Source organism: Amphiura filiformis, chromosome 7 (assembly GCF_039555335.1).
Source record: "Amphiura filiformis chromosome 7, Afil_fr2py, whole genome shotgun sequence".
Lineage (NCBI taxonomy): Eukaryota > Metazoa > Echinodermata > Ophiuroidea > Amphilepidida > Amphiuridae > Amphiura > Amphiura filiformis.
Window position 1 is genome coordinate 18,776,064 of NC_092634.1, and position 17,239 is coordinate 18,793,302.

General features: G+C 36.8%; 1 protein-coding gene across 1 annotated transcript in view; it reads right to left on the reverse strand.

Moving 5' to 3' along the window:
• LOC140157693 (N-acetylated-alpha-linked acidic dipeptidase 2-like) overlaps nt 1–16,348 on the reverse strand; it is a 30,826-nt gene extending 14,478 nt beyond the window's left edge. The window contains exon 1 of the mRNA XM_072180933.1: nt 16,053–16,348. Within this exon, the coding sequence (XP_072037034.1) occupies nt 16,053–16,348 (296 nt within the window). The remainder of the gene's footprint in view (nt 1–16,052) is intronic.
• Between the last annotated feature and the right edge of the window lie 891 nt (nt 16,349–17,239).

A 17,239-nucleotide genomic window follows, 5' to 3' on the forward strand; every position in this document is an offset into this window, starting at 1 on the left:
ACTGAACAAATACTGAGCTTGCTTGTACTCATTTTAATGCATTTTATACGCTGATTCCAATTATGGTCATGAATATGCACAATTCTGAAACTTTTGAATTTTTAAAGAAAATTTGGAACTTGTTGTCTGCAGTTGTGGAGAGGTTAAAGATACTGTATTCTGACTTTGTGAGGCGACTGATTCAATATCATCTGCCTTCTAAGTGAAAAAGCGGTATTTGTTAGCTAATACATTGACATATACTGTCTTATTACTTGGTAGTAAAGTGAAGTAGAGCCTCATTTGATGGTCATTATTCACTTTACGTTTGTAAATGTCGACCACGAGGGGCAATTATTTAAGGTGTAACGTGTTAAGTAGACAGCTGATTTCGGAGTCATTTGTAATAAAGTCGAGTGTAGGTTTCACTAAAGAACCTATAGATGCTTGATTGAAACATTTGATCTGCTAGGATTGGTACAGCTTGGTACACTGCATGTTAAAGGTTTTGCAAGCTATTCCAAAAACATTTGGATTTATTGAAATGTATAAACATTATGCTGTGTAGCGCTAGCTTGTGTGTTTGTTTTGTGTTTGTTTTATCAGTGTACCTGCTAATAACTACTATACAAGCTTCAATGAAATTACCCAATTATTTCTAAATAGTATTGTTGTTTAACCATTAAACCATTCGACTACAAGCTTACAACTCATGCAGGACTTCAACATTTAGCATTCTTGTCATAAATTACAAACATATGACTAATTATTAGACATCAAACTATAACACCATTTTACCAGGTGCTGGGTGTTCATTAACTATATACGGTATGCCTACATTCTGACGTATAAAACATTCTAAATCTTATTGACCACTGTTGATATCAAATAGTTCACCAATGCTATATCTACCGCTGATATCAGGTAGTTCATCAATGACACATATCTACTGCTGATTAGATCTACTGTTTACTGCTGATATCAGGTAGTTCATCAATGCCATATATCTACTGCTGATAGTAGGTAGTTCATCAATGCCATATATTTACTGCTGATATCAAAAATAGTTCACCAATGCCCTATATCTACCGCTGATATCAGGTAGTTCATCAATGACACATATCTACTGCTGATTAGATCTACTGTTTACTGCTGATATCAGGTAGTTCATAAATGCCATACGGTATATACTGCTGATAGTAGGTAGTTCATCAATGCCATATATTTACTGCTGATATCAAAAATAGTTCACCAATGCCCTATATCTACTGCTGATATCAGGTAGTCCATCAAGGACACATATCTACTGCTGATATCAGGTAGTTCATCAATGGTATATATCTACTGCTGGTATTAGGTAGTTCACCAATGCCACATATTTACTGTTGATATCAGGTACTTCATCAATCCCCTATTATACACTGCTGGTATCAATGCCTATCTACTGCTGATATTAGGTAGTTTATCAATACAATATACTGCTGATATCAGGTAGTTCATCAATGCCCTATATCTACTGCTGATATCAGGTAGTTCATCAATGCCATATATCTATATTGCTGATATCAGGTAGTTCATCAGTGCCATATATCTATATTGCCATATATCTACTGATGTTATTAAATAGTTCAACAATGCCCTATATCTACTGCTGATATCAGGTAGTTCATCAATGCACTATATCTACTGCTGATATCAAATAGTTCACCAATACCCTGTATCTACTGCAGATATCAGGTACTTCATCAATGACATATATCTACTGCTGATATTTGGTAGTTCACCAATGCCACATATTTACTGTTGATATCAGGTACTTCATCAATCCCCTATTATACACTGCTGGTATCAATGCCTATCTACTGCTGATATTAGGTAGTTTATCAATACAATATACTGCTGATATCAGGTAGTTCATCAATGCCCTATATCTACTGCTGATATCAGGTAGTTCATCAATGCCATATATCTATATTGCTGATATCAGGTAGTTCATCAGTGCCATATATCTATATTGCCATATATCTACTGATGTTATTAAATAGTTCAACAATGCCCTATATCTACTGCTGATATCAGGTAGTTCATCAATGCACTATATCTACTGCTGATATCAAATAGTTCACCAATACCCTGTATCTACTGCAGATATCAGGTACTTCATCAATGACATATATCTACTGCTGATATTTGGTAGTTCATCAATGCCCTATAATACACTGCTGATAGTTCATCAATGCCCTATATCTACTGATGATATCAGGTAGTTCATCAATGCCATATATCTACTGCTGATATAAGGTATAGTTCATCAATGTCATATATCTACTGCTGATATGAGGTAGTTTATCAATGCCTATTATATCTACTGCTGGTATCAGGTAGTTCATCAATGCCATATATCTACTGCTGATATAAGGTAGTTCATCAATGCCATATATCTACTGCTGATATGAGGTAGTTTATCAATGCCTATATATATCTACTGCTGGTATCAGGTACTTCATCAATGACACATATCTACTGCTGATATCAGGTAGTTTATCAATGCCATATATCTACTGCTGATATAAGGTAGTTCATCAATGCCATACTATCTACTGATGATATCAGGTATATAGTTCATAAATGCCCTATAAAATACACTGCCCTTCTGACGAGTGTTTGTGAATGGTCCCTAACGCTGTACATTTTTTTTAAATATTTGATAGAACTACTGTAGACAGAACCGCTTGTGAATAAAATTGAAACTCACTAAAAGTTGAGGCATACACCGATAAAAATCTTACGTCAATTTTATACAAATTCCTTAAAGAAAATACACGCAAAAATAATAGGTCAAATATATAGATGAATCTGTAACACATCCAAGTCTAAAGGTCTTTTGCCTAAGCTATATCATCGTGATTAAACATCACACAAAAAGTAATCGGTATTTGTTGAAGGGAACATAAACAGCCCGTCAAATACCCATAAATTTCACGGGATGAAACAATCTTTTCCAGACACACTAATCACAAACGTTATGTCTCCAAAGTCTACAAAATATACATGTGTGGGGGGGCACCGACCATGATTGGGGGCACCGGGTCTGATTAGGGCCATAGGTCGTTTTTCGGCAATATGGGATTTTTAAAATTTCAGATCGATTGGGGGAACGTCCCCCGTGCCCCTATGACGCTACGCCACTGAAAATTATAAATACAAAAACTGTATAGCCAAAGATTGCCCCAAAAGCTGTACCAAACATTTGAAGAATAAGACATGGGAGAAGGGGAAAGGAAAGAGAAGGAGGACAACGTGTCTGTCTGCATTTGTGGGTAACGGAATGTAAATAAAATATAGAGTTTACGGAAATTCCGTAAAAAAATACCAAAGAATTTTAACAAAAACGTAACGATTTCTAACAGTGTGAAGCTTGTGAGTGAGGGTTCAAGCCCTCCACGCCCCCTGCTAACGCCTGAGTAGACCTTACTACAAAAATACAGGATACTGTAAACCAGACAAATGTTTTGATGTTATTGACTTTCAGCAGCAAAACGGATGGAACTGTAATACATGTAATACCCATGCAAAATCCAACAAACACACAGACCAATCACAGGTTAAAGTTTCCAGGGTACTTTTATTTACATACCATGTGTTACTTTCATACCATCGTTAGATTGCCCTGTTTTAAGGCATTTTAAGTGTCATCTCGGTCAATACGTGCATTCTAGCGGTCGATATGATTTGAAGTAGGTATCGAGAAGTAGGTCAAGAAGACAGGGAAAAACCCATCTCAAAAAATATGTGGCATACTCTAAAGGCCGTCGCCCCTTCCTGGCATATTCATTCCGAGGGTTTTAGACATGTTTTTTTCGTACATCGCATTTATACACAATTCCAGGCAATATACTGAAAAAAGTGGGTCTGAAAGTGGGTAAACCATAAAGGGCAAGACTTTATATTAGGCCGTGTAAAATTAATATTTTGGTTCTCGTCCCTCCCTCCTCAATTTCTGGGATTTGTCAGATTTTTTTTTTTTTTAGATTTTTCATTTTTTTTAGACTTTGGAATGATTTATGAAATCTTCATACATATAAATAAGTTTATTAAAGAACAAGCATCACTTCCAAGTCTTTTTGTGGTACTCTAGGGGTTTATCCTCAGAATCTCACATTTGAAAAAAAAAAAAAAAAGGGCCTCATCGTTTCCTCGAGCACTGTTGGAGAAGACCGAAAACTACTGACAATGCTAATTTTACATTGAAAAAAAAAAAAAAAAAACACCTCCCTCCCTCATCAATTCATGAAAATCCTCTGGACGAGAACCAAAACATTAATTTTATACGGCCTTACTATAATGAGGGAGATGTTATTTATTTATTTATTTATTTATTTATTTATTTATTTATTTATTTATTTATTTATTTATTCCATATATCTACTGCTGATATCAGGTAGTTCATCTATGTCATATATCTATACTGCTGATATCAGGTAGTTCATCAATGCCCTATATCTACTGCTGATATCAGGTAGTTCATCAATGCCCTATATCTACCGCTGATATCAGGTAGTTCATCAATGCCCTATATCTACTGCTGATATCAGGTAGTTCATCAATGCCATATATCTACTGCTGCAGGTAGTTCATCAATGCCAACTGCGAATATCGGGTAGTTCATTAACGCCATATATCTACTTTATTTATTTATTTTTTATTTTTTTATTTTTTTTACTTTTTTATTTATTTTTTTATTTTTGTTTATTTATTTTTTTTTTTTTTTTTTTATTTTTTTATTTATTTATTTATTTATTTATTTATTTATTTATTTATTTATTTATTTTATTTATTTATTTATTTTTTGTTTATTTTTTTATTTTTTTATTTATTTATGTGCATGTGGGCGGGTGTGAGTGTTCACCAAAAGGCTTTTTTATTTTGATGTTTATGTATAACGAAACATACACAAGAAGTAATCCCAGATTACTAGGAGTAACATAATTTTAGTTGTAATCGGTCAAGAATTATCTTCAAAATATGAAGGAGTGTTCATAAATACTTTGGTGGGTGGTTGGAAAATATGGGGAGGGGATCAAAAAAATGTGAGTCCTAAAAAGGGGGGATCCAAAAAAAATTCAGTCCTTAATAGGGGGGGGGGATCAAAACAATTTGAGGGTAAAATTCCGGGGTAAAATGTACGAGAAGGCATGTACATTCCAAATTTTTTTCCAAAACCAGTTTAGCTTCAATATGACAATTTGTAACATAAACTTATTTTGTCGGCAAAAGGTGCTGGATTCACTGGACTTCCAAGAAATCTATGCCACTGTTAATGATGTATATTTTTTGTTTCTTTTTTAGGACATGAAGGAGGGGGGTCAAAAAATTTTAGACCATAAAAAGGGGGAACACACTTTTTTAGGGGGGATCACTCCCTTAGTTCCTAACCACTCAGGAAATACTGGTTATAGTAGCCACAACGTGTTTGTTCCAGGTCTTCAGGTGTTGGGATAGTGTGTCTCGTATTGTGTTCATAAGATTTCAGCATTTCAGGGAAAATCTTGTTTATTGAGTAAAAAAAAAGATTTATGAACTCAGGATTAGTGAATCTATAAATTTAACGTTGAAGAAGTTGATACACTTCAAAGACAAAAATATGCAATAAATGATAACCTGTAGGCCTAGCTACTTATCCGCCACCATCAAAGCACATCCCTTAATGTGAAGTTTAAAAGTAGTTTTCCAAGTAAAGTGTCGGATATAGACCCAAGCTATGTCGGCACGCAAAGTAAAATTTAAAAGTAGTTTTCCAAGTTAAGTGTCGGATACGTGCAGTTAGACCATTCGGGCTATAAAATATAGACCAAAGCTATGTCAGCATGCAAAGTAAAAGTTAAAAGTAGTTTTCCAAGTAAATGAATAAATAAATATCCATTTATTTATTCAATAATCACACAAAGATGTACGGGACAACCCACTTTGTTGCAAACTCTCTGCAGTTGCATCAGCGGCGCGGATAGGCGATGTCTGCTTGTTCTCTGTTGACAAGAAGCAGTATACAGTGAACGGCTCTTTTCAGAGCCACAGCCACCGAGCCTTTAACTTTAGCAGATAGGCGAGGTCTGCTGGTTCTCTGTTGACAAGGGACATTCTTCAGTGAGCGGCTCTTTTCAGAGCCATCAGTAGACAAGGGCGGCCTACATGTCTCGTTCTTATGTACGTTGTCCTGAAGGAGTCAGAGCTACTCCTGGCGAAAGCTTGACAGTTCTAAACTTGTCCGACGGTGAACCCCCTAAACACATACTAATTGTTATGAACTCCAGTCGTAACAACCTATCCCATATTTTTTTCCAAGTAAGATTGCTGTTCTGTTTATATGAGATTGACGAAAATAGAGATTGATTGATTGATTGATTGTAAAATGTCAAATACGTGTTAGGCCTATAAAATATAGTCAACTTGTCTTCCTAACCCTAAAAGTGAAGGATGAGTTGATAAAATTAACATTGGATGTTTTTCCTGGGATGTTTTTTCACAAGAAAAAAATGGTCAAAAAAGGGAAAAACCGCAGTGTTGATAGTAGATATGAACCTTTTTTCAATTGCATTAGTTACAAGTCCCCGTATACGGATAGACTAAAATGTGACATTTTACTCGTATTAGCCTGAAACAAAATAGATTTGATTCCTGTACAGTAGGCCGCGCGCATTTCATTTTGGGTGCAATTTTACCGCATTTCTTTTTTCTTTTTTTCTGAATAATATCTTTTGCCGTGAAATTATTGTAAGATGATCAATTATATTAATTAACTGCTAGATTATTCCTGTTCAATAAAATAACCCTGCGTTTATACAATAAAAGTCTTATGTAGTGTGTGAGAAAATATATAATCGCACTTAAAAGAGAATCCCCGACACGGCTTGACCTTTCTCTGAGGACATCTCAAAAGCTCTTGATTATATAACTGGCATCATAAGAAACATGTGGCAACTTTTGGGCGAGTGTAGAGTGACTAGAGTCCAACGTTTGTTTGTTGTTGTTGTTGTTTTCCCGGAGGCTAAAATTACCCTCAAATATCACCGAAAGCTTGAAAAATCTGGCAAAAATTTGCGATTTTTTGTAATTTATTTTCAACAAGTTTTTGTCAAAATCAATAAATTTTGAAAAAAAAAAACAAAAACAAACACAGCTCCAAAACGCAAAATCTTTGTACTTAAATTCATGATGGAAAGTGGTGATGATGTTCTTGAGAACGAAGAGGCAGAATGAGCGACAATTGCAATATTCAATGCTGAGACGAATATACCTACAGGGATCGGAAGCAAGCACTTTTGTGTGAGCCACGTCTTTTTGTGTCTCACTTCAGAAAAATGTGGTATACTTTAGAGATTTTTGAAACAAAACCTGCAGACACATTTAAACAAGGTCGAGTATGCATTTTAAAATCTCAAAAGTTCACCATATTTTTCTGAATTGAGGCACAAAATGAGCATTTTTGGGCAATTTTAGCTGATTTTAAGAAAATTTCCAGATTCAATGTACCGTAGAGCAATGGAACTACACCACCATGCACAGGTCATCAGTGCTCGAGAATCCCAAATTATAGCGTTCACACGGCAGTAGAGCTCGAGCACCACACGGGGAACTTGTGAAATCCCCTATGGGGAAAAACTCGAGGACTGGAATCCTCGAAAGCATTCATCACGGCAGATTTCCCCGAGTCTGTGCTCGAGAAACGGTGCTCGAGCAATGGACAGAACTAACAGATAACCATTGGTATCCTTCATTCAGCGTGGTGTTTACGATCCTCCGGTCACATGATCACCATGGGTGGTCACTGAGATGTCAGTAGATCATCGCAAATGACGGGTAGGTCCGACGTCTCTATGTAGGTTTTTGTGTCTTGATCTCTCTGGTTTCTCTGATCTTCCTGTTCCAGAAATGACCTTCCTTGCCGATGACTTGCGCATTGTCAAGACTGATGTCGTGTCCATGATCAGATGTGTGCTCAACGACCGCTGTCATTAGAGGTCTGCGGTTCTAGTGTGTTCTTTGAACCTAATCCCAAGAGTTGGTCTCACCAACACAAGTGTTCTCACATTTGTTAGAGTCTAGGGTTCTGTCCTACTAAGAAGGACCTGATGGCATTGATCAGTTTATGGTACGCGTTGACCCCGTCAGTGGTCGCTGTTAACCAAGATTCTGAAAAAAGGGAACTTTTTAACATGTCAAACATGACAAATCAACTAAATGTAAAATCAACATGATCAACATGTATTAAAGTTCTTTATAACAACCCGGTTTTACTATACAAACCAAATAATTATGAATGTGACGTGGTATATCGAAAGGAGACACATGATTTGGGCAGGATCGTAAATAGAGAAATAGCAAAAGATTTTTTTTTCACAATTTGGGTTTGTTTCAATTTTGTGATGTTAATAATGTTTGAAATATTGTCTGATAGTTTCATATAACTGGCCTCTGGTATTTTTTCAGACATTTTCAAGGTCATTCCTACTCTCAACATTGCCAATAATATTTTTGAAGGCCGATATCTCAATTTCCAATTTTAAAATACCATAACTTACGAACTCAATATCTTACGAACTCAATATCTTCGCTTAGTTATGTCCGATTTCATTAGGGAAAACTGCATTGTGGAGCAAAATATCTCTATATTTAAGATAATAACACTCAAAATTGATAACCTGTCCAAAAGTGTCTCTTTTGATATACCACGTCACATGACCAAGTAAGGTTGTTCACCTCTAGCTCTAAGCTCTATTTTATCTACACTGTAAATTGGCCAGAACACATGGAACGCGTTCATTAATGTAACGGTTTTTTAACACATGACACGTGTTCAACTTATTTAGAGAACACTCGTGTTAATGTAGAGAACACAGGTGTTATTACCTCAGAACACTAGTGTAACATGTTCTAATCCTTTAAACTCTGGTGTTCAAAATTACTATCTATGAACACCTCGGACACATGAAAGAAATGTAACGGTTTTTAACACATGACACGTGTTCAAACATTGATTTTCAGAATGCTGGTGTTCAACCTTTATTTATACATTTTCAAAATCTCATTACTCGACAATAAACAAATGCATGGTAGTATAAACAAGATAATGGCGGTGTTCCGAAGAATTCCGATGAAATCAGAGAGTTTTCACCTAAGGCAAGCCCAAGGCTCGAACCCTCGCCGATCGTATCTCCCGGCTGACAGCGCAACGCATTTTAATGCGATTAAAATCGCTCGGCCATTATGATAGTCACCTGCTTGTGTCTCTCCTTTGCTTGTTCATCGCTATCAACAGATATACGGGCTCCGAGTCGCTCCCAAAGTTGCCCTGAATTTCATTCTTCTCTAAATCCTTCGAATTTACTCTCACTATCATCCCATTTGTCTTGGAAAAGACAGTTTGTTATAGCGTATCCCGGAAGCGTTTGCACGTTGCATCGCCATTGTTGTTATTGTTGTTGTTACTTATATCCCTCCTTCAAAGGAGCACCGTGTATTTCTCGCTGACACGTCGCAGCTCTCCAACGCCTCTATCTGCTCATGCGTTCCATTTTTGAACACCAGTATTCAATATAATCATTCAGAACACTTGTGACACGTCTGATCAATACTATGTGTTCTACATTATACTAAAAAGAACACTAATGTGCAAGGCTTATCATATTTTCAAATACACTAGTGTTCTAAAGAAACAATTATGAACACCTCGGACGCGTCTGAGAGGCGTCACGTGTTCGGGAACATTTGCAGTGTAGTGAATCAGAAATTACACCCAACATTTAAAACCCAAAATGCATACGATCGCACGTCAATAAGTTAAACGTACTCATCTTTCATTACAGATTTCTTTGCACCCAATATGTTAGTACATTCATAATGTGGTCTCTGGATGTATTGGGTACAAAAACTCATACTCCACAACTTGAGGTTAAACCTTGAGCTGTGATTATTGAATAGAGGTCACACAAAGAGTTAACTACGCCGTTTGAAATGAGAGTATTTCGGCCCACAGTGTTTCATTACCCATCCTCTCATATTTCAGGGCTCTGCCATTCAGGTCACGATCCATATGCATTGCACATATTTTATGGTCACTTATGGGCGGGCGTCAATTGGCCCGTTACTCTTAGTAAAGTATACACGCTTTGGAAAATATTCTACTTAGCTGGTTAAAAAGGTACTAAACGTGACTTCCACGACACATGCTTAGATGGCCACAAAACACATTTAAGGTATGAACTGGTACGCTTGATGATGCCAGCAATTATAGGCATGATGATATTGAACAAATTGATCTTAAATAGCCAGTGGCGGTGCCATGGGGGGCATGGGGAATGCCCCCAGTCAGAACTCTTGCCCCCTGTTTCCCCAGTAAAAACCCAAAATTACGAAAATGACCACTTTTTGCTGCAAATTTGCCCAATAATGGTTGATTTTGCAATATCAGCAGTAGATATTGCATTGATAAACTACCGTACCTGATATCAGCAGTAGATGTGAGCATTGATAAACTACTTGTTATCAGCAGTAGATATGGCATACATTATATACCTAGTATCGGCAGTAGATATAGGGTATTGATCAACTACGGTATATCAGCAGTATATATAATCGGGTATTGATGAACTACCTGATATGAGCTGCAGTGGTGTCTCTCGTTTGTTTGTCTGTTTTTACTTCTTTTCTATTTCTTTGTTAAAGGGATGACTTCCTCTGGCCTTACTGGCCTTCTGGTCATCCCCTCCATAATTAGTTTGTTTGATATTGGCTTTGCTTATTTGTTTTAAAATTTATACTGGTGTGATTTGTTGTGAATTATGGGAAATAAAATTGTCTTGCATCTTGTAGATGTGCGCATTGATATCAACAGTAGATATAAGGCATCTTGAACTACCTGGTTTAAGCAGTAGATATGGGGAAATCATGAACTACCTGATATCAGCAGCTGATATAGGGCATTGATAAACTACCTAATATTAGCAGTAGGCGTAGGGTATTGATGAACTACTTGATATCAGCAGTAGATGTGTGCATTAATGAACTACCTGATATCAGCAGTAAATGTAAGCATTGACAAACTACCAGATATCAGCAGTATAGATATTGGACATTGGTGAACTATCAGATTTCAGCATTAAATATAGGGCATTTATGAACTGCGTCTGATATCAGCAGTAGATATAGGGCATTGATGAACAACCGGATATCATGATTAGATATGGCATTAATGAAATACCTGATATCAACACAGTACACATAGGGCATTGATGAACTACCTGATATCAGCAGTAGATAGGCATTGATGAACTACCTGATATCAGCAGTAGGTATGACCTGATATCAGCAGTAGATCAGCAGTAGATAATGAGCATAGATGACATACCTGATATCAGCAGTAGACATAATGGCATTAAACTACCTAATATCAGCAGTATAGATGTGAGCGTTGATGAACTACCTGATATCAGCAGTAGATAGGTATTAATGAACTTCCTGATATTAGCAGGAGACATATGGCGTTGATAAACCACCTAACATCAGCAGTAGATTATAAAGAGCGTATCAGTATAATCAGTGACAAGATATCGAAATCTATTAACCCCATGAATCATGTGAAATACTTAAAATACAAGGTATCCCAAAAGTTTCTTTACCATTCATATCTTACTCAAGGATTATCGTAGGGAAATTCAAATATATAAAAGTACATAATTTGAAAAGGGCCAACAAACTGGTGGAATTATTGTGGTGTCAAATTTATATTTTGTCAGTGTCCCATTTTATTTTTTTTAAGGAGATGAACTTCCAGATATTCTCATCAGTCAAGAATGTTTACCATTGAGATTTAAGGACATTACGTGTAAGATATTTTGTAGAAAAGATAAAACAGTTTAAAACGGCGAAGATATTTTTGGAACACCCTGTTTGTAATCTTTTTTAACATTTTACATCGTCAATATCTCCTCAAACATGTGCAAATACCATCAATATAATGTGCTGTAAATCGGATGAGTAAAGAGGCCACGGGCTGACCGACTAAAATGATACGGCTATGGACTTTGACCATCGTATTCCTAAGATCGGTCAGCTTTATTTTTGGATTGGGAATAAATGATGACAATTATAGCTAAGTTAGTACTCTTGTGTAGCTAAAACGTGATGCATATTTGTGTGTCTATAAACGTACCGATTTTATTTGTTTTTGATTAAGTACTATAAATGGCCAGTAGTTCATGTCAAAGGCAATTAGGCATATCATTCACTATATATATGCATAGATAGTGATGGACTTGAATGGATCGAGTTACCGTGGATCTGGCTGAAACTAAGATTTACGAAGAAGAAATAAAAATGCATAAAATTGAGGAAAATCTTAAAAGAAGAAAAAGTAAAGCAATAATTATTGCCCTGTGCATTTTCCTTTTTTAGCCAGAAAAATACCGTGTTTGTGACCAAAATAGGGTAAAATTGCAACATTTGATGGGCACTAGCCCATCAAATAGCAAAATACACCTTCATTTTAGCAGGGATGTGAGAGTAGACATCCCTGGTGAAACTAAAACAAAATCACCCACACCCTAAATTTTGATGCTTCCGCCGCATCTGGTTACAAAGAGGGGTATATCATGTATTGGGCTAATCAATAGAAAGATAAAGAAGATAAACAATACTTTCGACCGACCGTATGCGCTATATCTACTGCTGATATTTATTAATTTATTTTATTTATTTATTACGGTATAAAAATCCAGAAATACAGTCAGGAAACTGAGACATCTGGTTAACAATGCATACATCAAAAAACACAGAAATATATATTTTAAACAAAAACATATTTTGACAAACAACAAATCAAGAATTTAAAAGATTCACAACTGCAGGAATTGTTGATTTTTTTTAGCGATTTCTCTTGCATCTAGGCGGGTCAAGTTGTTGAGCATTCCTGAGGTTTTTACCGTGTCTTTTACTTTTTGGGAGCAAGGAGCATCCTGTTGTGACGCTCTGATTTCAAAATGCTCTCGCCAAAACCTCTAAGGAGATGTTCCCGCCTTTCAACAAGAGAACAGAGCTCAATCGTCTTCAGAGCCTCTGGATACGAGCTGTACTGGTTACCGAGTATTATACGGCAGGCGCGCTTTTGGATAAGTTCCATCTGGTCAGCTTGGTGTTTAGTGATACTACTGTGCCAGAGAGGACTGGCATATTCTAATACCGGACGCACGTACATTTGGTAGACCGAGGTCAGATCACTAGCAGAAGCTCTGAATCGCTTAAGAACATAGAGCATGTACATTCTCTTTGAAGCCTTTGTAATCATTTGACCAACTTGGATATCCCACTGGAGATTGTTTTGAATTGTGACTCCCAGAAGTTTCATACTGTTAGTGGTATCGACCTTCTTGCCATTGATAGTAAAAACTGGAAAATCAGGTAGTTTATCAATGCTCACATCTACTGCTGATATCAGATAGTTTATCAATGCGCTATCTGCTGCTGATATCAGGTAGTTTATCAATGCTCACATCTACTGCTGATATCAGATAGTTTATCAATGCGCTATATCTACTGCTGATATCAGGTAGTTTATCAATGCGGTATATATACTGCTGATATCAGGTAGTTTATCAATGCTCACATCAACTGCTGATATCAGGTAGTTTATCAATGCGCTATATCTACTGCTGATATCAGGTAGTTTATCAATGCGCTATATCTACTGCTGATATCAGGTAGTTTATCAATGCGCTATATCTACTGCTGATATCAGGTAGTTTATCAATGCACTATATCTACTGCTGATATCAGGTAGTTTATCAATGCTCACTGCTACTGCTGATATCAGATAGTTTATCAATGCGCTATCTACTGCTGATATCAGGTAGTTTATCAATGCTCACATCTACTGCTGATATCAGATAGTTTATCAATGCGCTATATCTACACCTTCATTTTAGCAGGGATGTGAGAGTAGACATCCCTGGTGAAACTAAAACAAAATCACCCACACCCTAAATTTTGATGCTTCCGCCGCATCTGGTTACAAAGAGGGGTATATCATGTATTGGGCTAATCAATAGAAAGATAAAGAAGATAAACAATACTTTCGACCGACCGTATGCGCTATATCTACTGCTGATATCAGGTAGTTTATCAATGCTCACATCTACTGCTGATATCAGATAGTTTATCAATGCGCTATCTGCTGCTGATATCAGGTAGTTTATCAATGCTCACATCTACTGCTGATATCAGATAGTTTATCAATGCGCTATATCTACTGCTGATATCAGGTAGTTTATCAATGCGGTATATATACTGCTGATATCAGGTAGTTTATCAATGCTCACATCAACTGCTGATATCAGATAGTTTATCAATGCGCTATATCTACTGCTGATATCAGGTAGTTTATCAATGCGCTATATCTACTGCTGATATCAGGTAGTTTATCAATGCGCTATATCTACTGCTGATATCAGGTAGTTTATCAATGCGCTTTATCTACTGCTGATATCAGGTAGTTTATCAATGCACTATATCTACTGCTGATATCAGGTAGTTTATCAATGCTCACATCTACTGCTGATATCAGATAGTTTATCAATGCGCTATCTACTGCTGATATCAGGTAGTTTATCAATGCTCACATCTACTGCTGATATCAGATAGTTTATCAATGCGCTATATCTACTGCTGATATCAGGTAGTTTATCAATGCGCTATATATACTGCTGATATCAGGTAGTTTATCAATGCTCACATCTACTGCTGATATCAGATAGTTTATCAATGCGCTATATCTACTGCTGATATCAGGTAGTTTATCAATGCGCTATATCTACTGCTGATATCAGGTAGTTTATCAATGCGCTATATCTACTGCTGATATCAGGTAGTTTATCAATGCGCTATATCTACTGCTGATATCAGGTAGTTTATCAATGCGCTATATCTGCTGCTGATATCAGGTAGTTTATCAATGCGCTATATCTACTGCTGATATCAGGTAGTTTATCAATGCGCTATATCTACTGCTGATATCAGGTAGTTTATCAATGCGCTATATCTACTGCTGATATCAGGTAGTTTATCAATGATCACATCTACTGCTGATATCAGGTAGTTTATCAATGCGCTATATCTACTACTGATATCAGGTAGTTTATCAATGCTCACATCTACTGCTGATATCAGATAGTTTATCAATGCGCTATATCTACTGCTGATATCAGGTAGTTTATCAATGCGCTATATCTACTGCTGATATCAGGTAGTTTGTCAATGCTCACATCTACTGCTGATATCAGATAGTTAGATAGTTTATCAATGCGCTATATCTACTGCTGATATCAGGTAGTTTATCATTGCTCACATCTACTGCTGTATCAGGTAGTTTATCAATGCTCACATCTACTGCTGGTATCAGGTAGTTTATCAATGCCCACATCTACTGCTGGTATCAGGTAATTCACCAGTGTCCTGTGTCCATCATGTCCACTATTGATTGTAGGTAGTTCATCAAAGCCCTACCCTTAGCAATAAGGGTCTAGTTGTTCTACTTACGGACGACTAGGTTCTAGTCAATGAAGTCAATAATCGCATTTATATTTCCATAGGTCTTGTGGTTCTTGAGTTAAAGCCAATAATATATCAAAACGAATGTTTCTGCCATTTTCTCCCTCCCGAGAAAATCATTCACATGGGGCGGAAATGACACCCCTTATATCAAGCCTTGGGATTTGCTGTAGAACCCAGTATCATGCAGCATTATTAAATTTGTATCAATATTTGATTGCAAACACCGCTAGTTCCCGATCCGCTCCGGCTCACCTTAACGCAAGAAAGCGTTCAGAGGATAAAAATAGTTTTTATAACCATAATATGGTTAAAAAAAATATTTTCAAACCTCTGTCATGTATGTGGCTTGATCAGCACGGTCAAAATTAATTGCTATAAATTCGTATCATTAAGTTGCTATGAAGACGGATCATTAAGATATGAAGACAATAAACAACACTTTTTAATCTTATTTTACTTATTTGTGTACTCACCTGAGATTATTTCTGATGTTTCTGGCGCTAATCTGTCTTTGAATCAAGTCCGATATATCATCTCTATATTGATACTGTGTTGCCTGATATCCTATGATATCGGTCTCATTAGCCACATCATCATCATCAATAGGCGGATTAGACGCAGCGAATCCAATGCCAATACCAATGCCGATTCCTAACCCAAGCAAGATAATAATAGCCACACGTTTTACAATAAAACGGTGCTTTCTCACCGATTGCGGCACCATTTTGATTTGGTGCACTCCGTGGTGCAACTGTATATCCGGTGCCATTATGAAGATGTAAATTTCAGAGGCGTAAATTTGCAAAGGCGTAAACTTGCAGAGGCGTAAACTTTCTGAGGAGTAAACGCGTCGAGCCTTTAACGTAATGCCGCGACTTATAAGATGAACATTCGTAGCAAAGCAATAAAGTGCTTTTTGATGACTTTGAAAATGTTCAATTGTTCAAAGCGAATTCACCAAATGCCACAGAATTGTATATGGAGAAACTTTGTCAAACAGACGCGAAATCAAAGTCTCAAAACTGCTTTATCGATGTCAGTATCTATGAAACCCGACTCCCATTCAGCTGGGACTTCGAAAGTTTTCAGAACACGACTACTCGACAAGCGAGTTTCACTTTTAAGCGTCCGGCCTCGCCGTTTGGCTCGCTGTGTTATTATGAACAGCAATCCCGGGATAGGGCTTTTAAGAAACTTCTCATCCCGGGAGCTAACCTAACCAACCAATCAGACAGCCACTTTCATGCCCGGTCAGCTTGTTGAGATGCAATAGCAAGATTGGATTCGCACGTTCAAATTTATTTTATATTCTTACTCAAAAATGGAGGTACAAAGGTTAACACTATTTTCAACCTTTTTCTCCATCAGATCGACAATTGTCAACCTTTGTCAATGGTGATTTTTGGGTGCAAAAAGCGATTTCTTAGGATTTTAAAATAGTGATTCAATTTTGAGCATGTTCTAAATCACTGCAACATAGCCAATGACTGTCTCACTTCCGATGGCAAAGTTCATTAACCATAAGTAGTGGTGCGCCTATACACGGTATATAAGATAAAGAGCTGCGTTCTGAGAGATGAGCTCATATATGGGATCCTAGTACAAGCTGCCCTGGTTAATGGTTCTGGATTTGTTTAAGGGATCTAGAATGAGCGTTTAT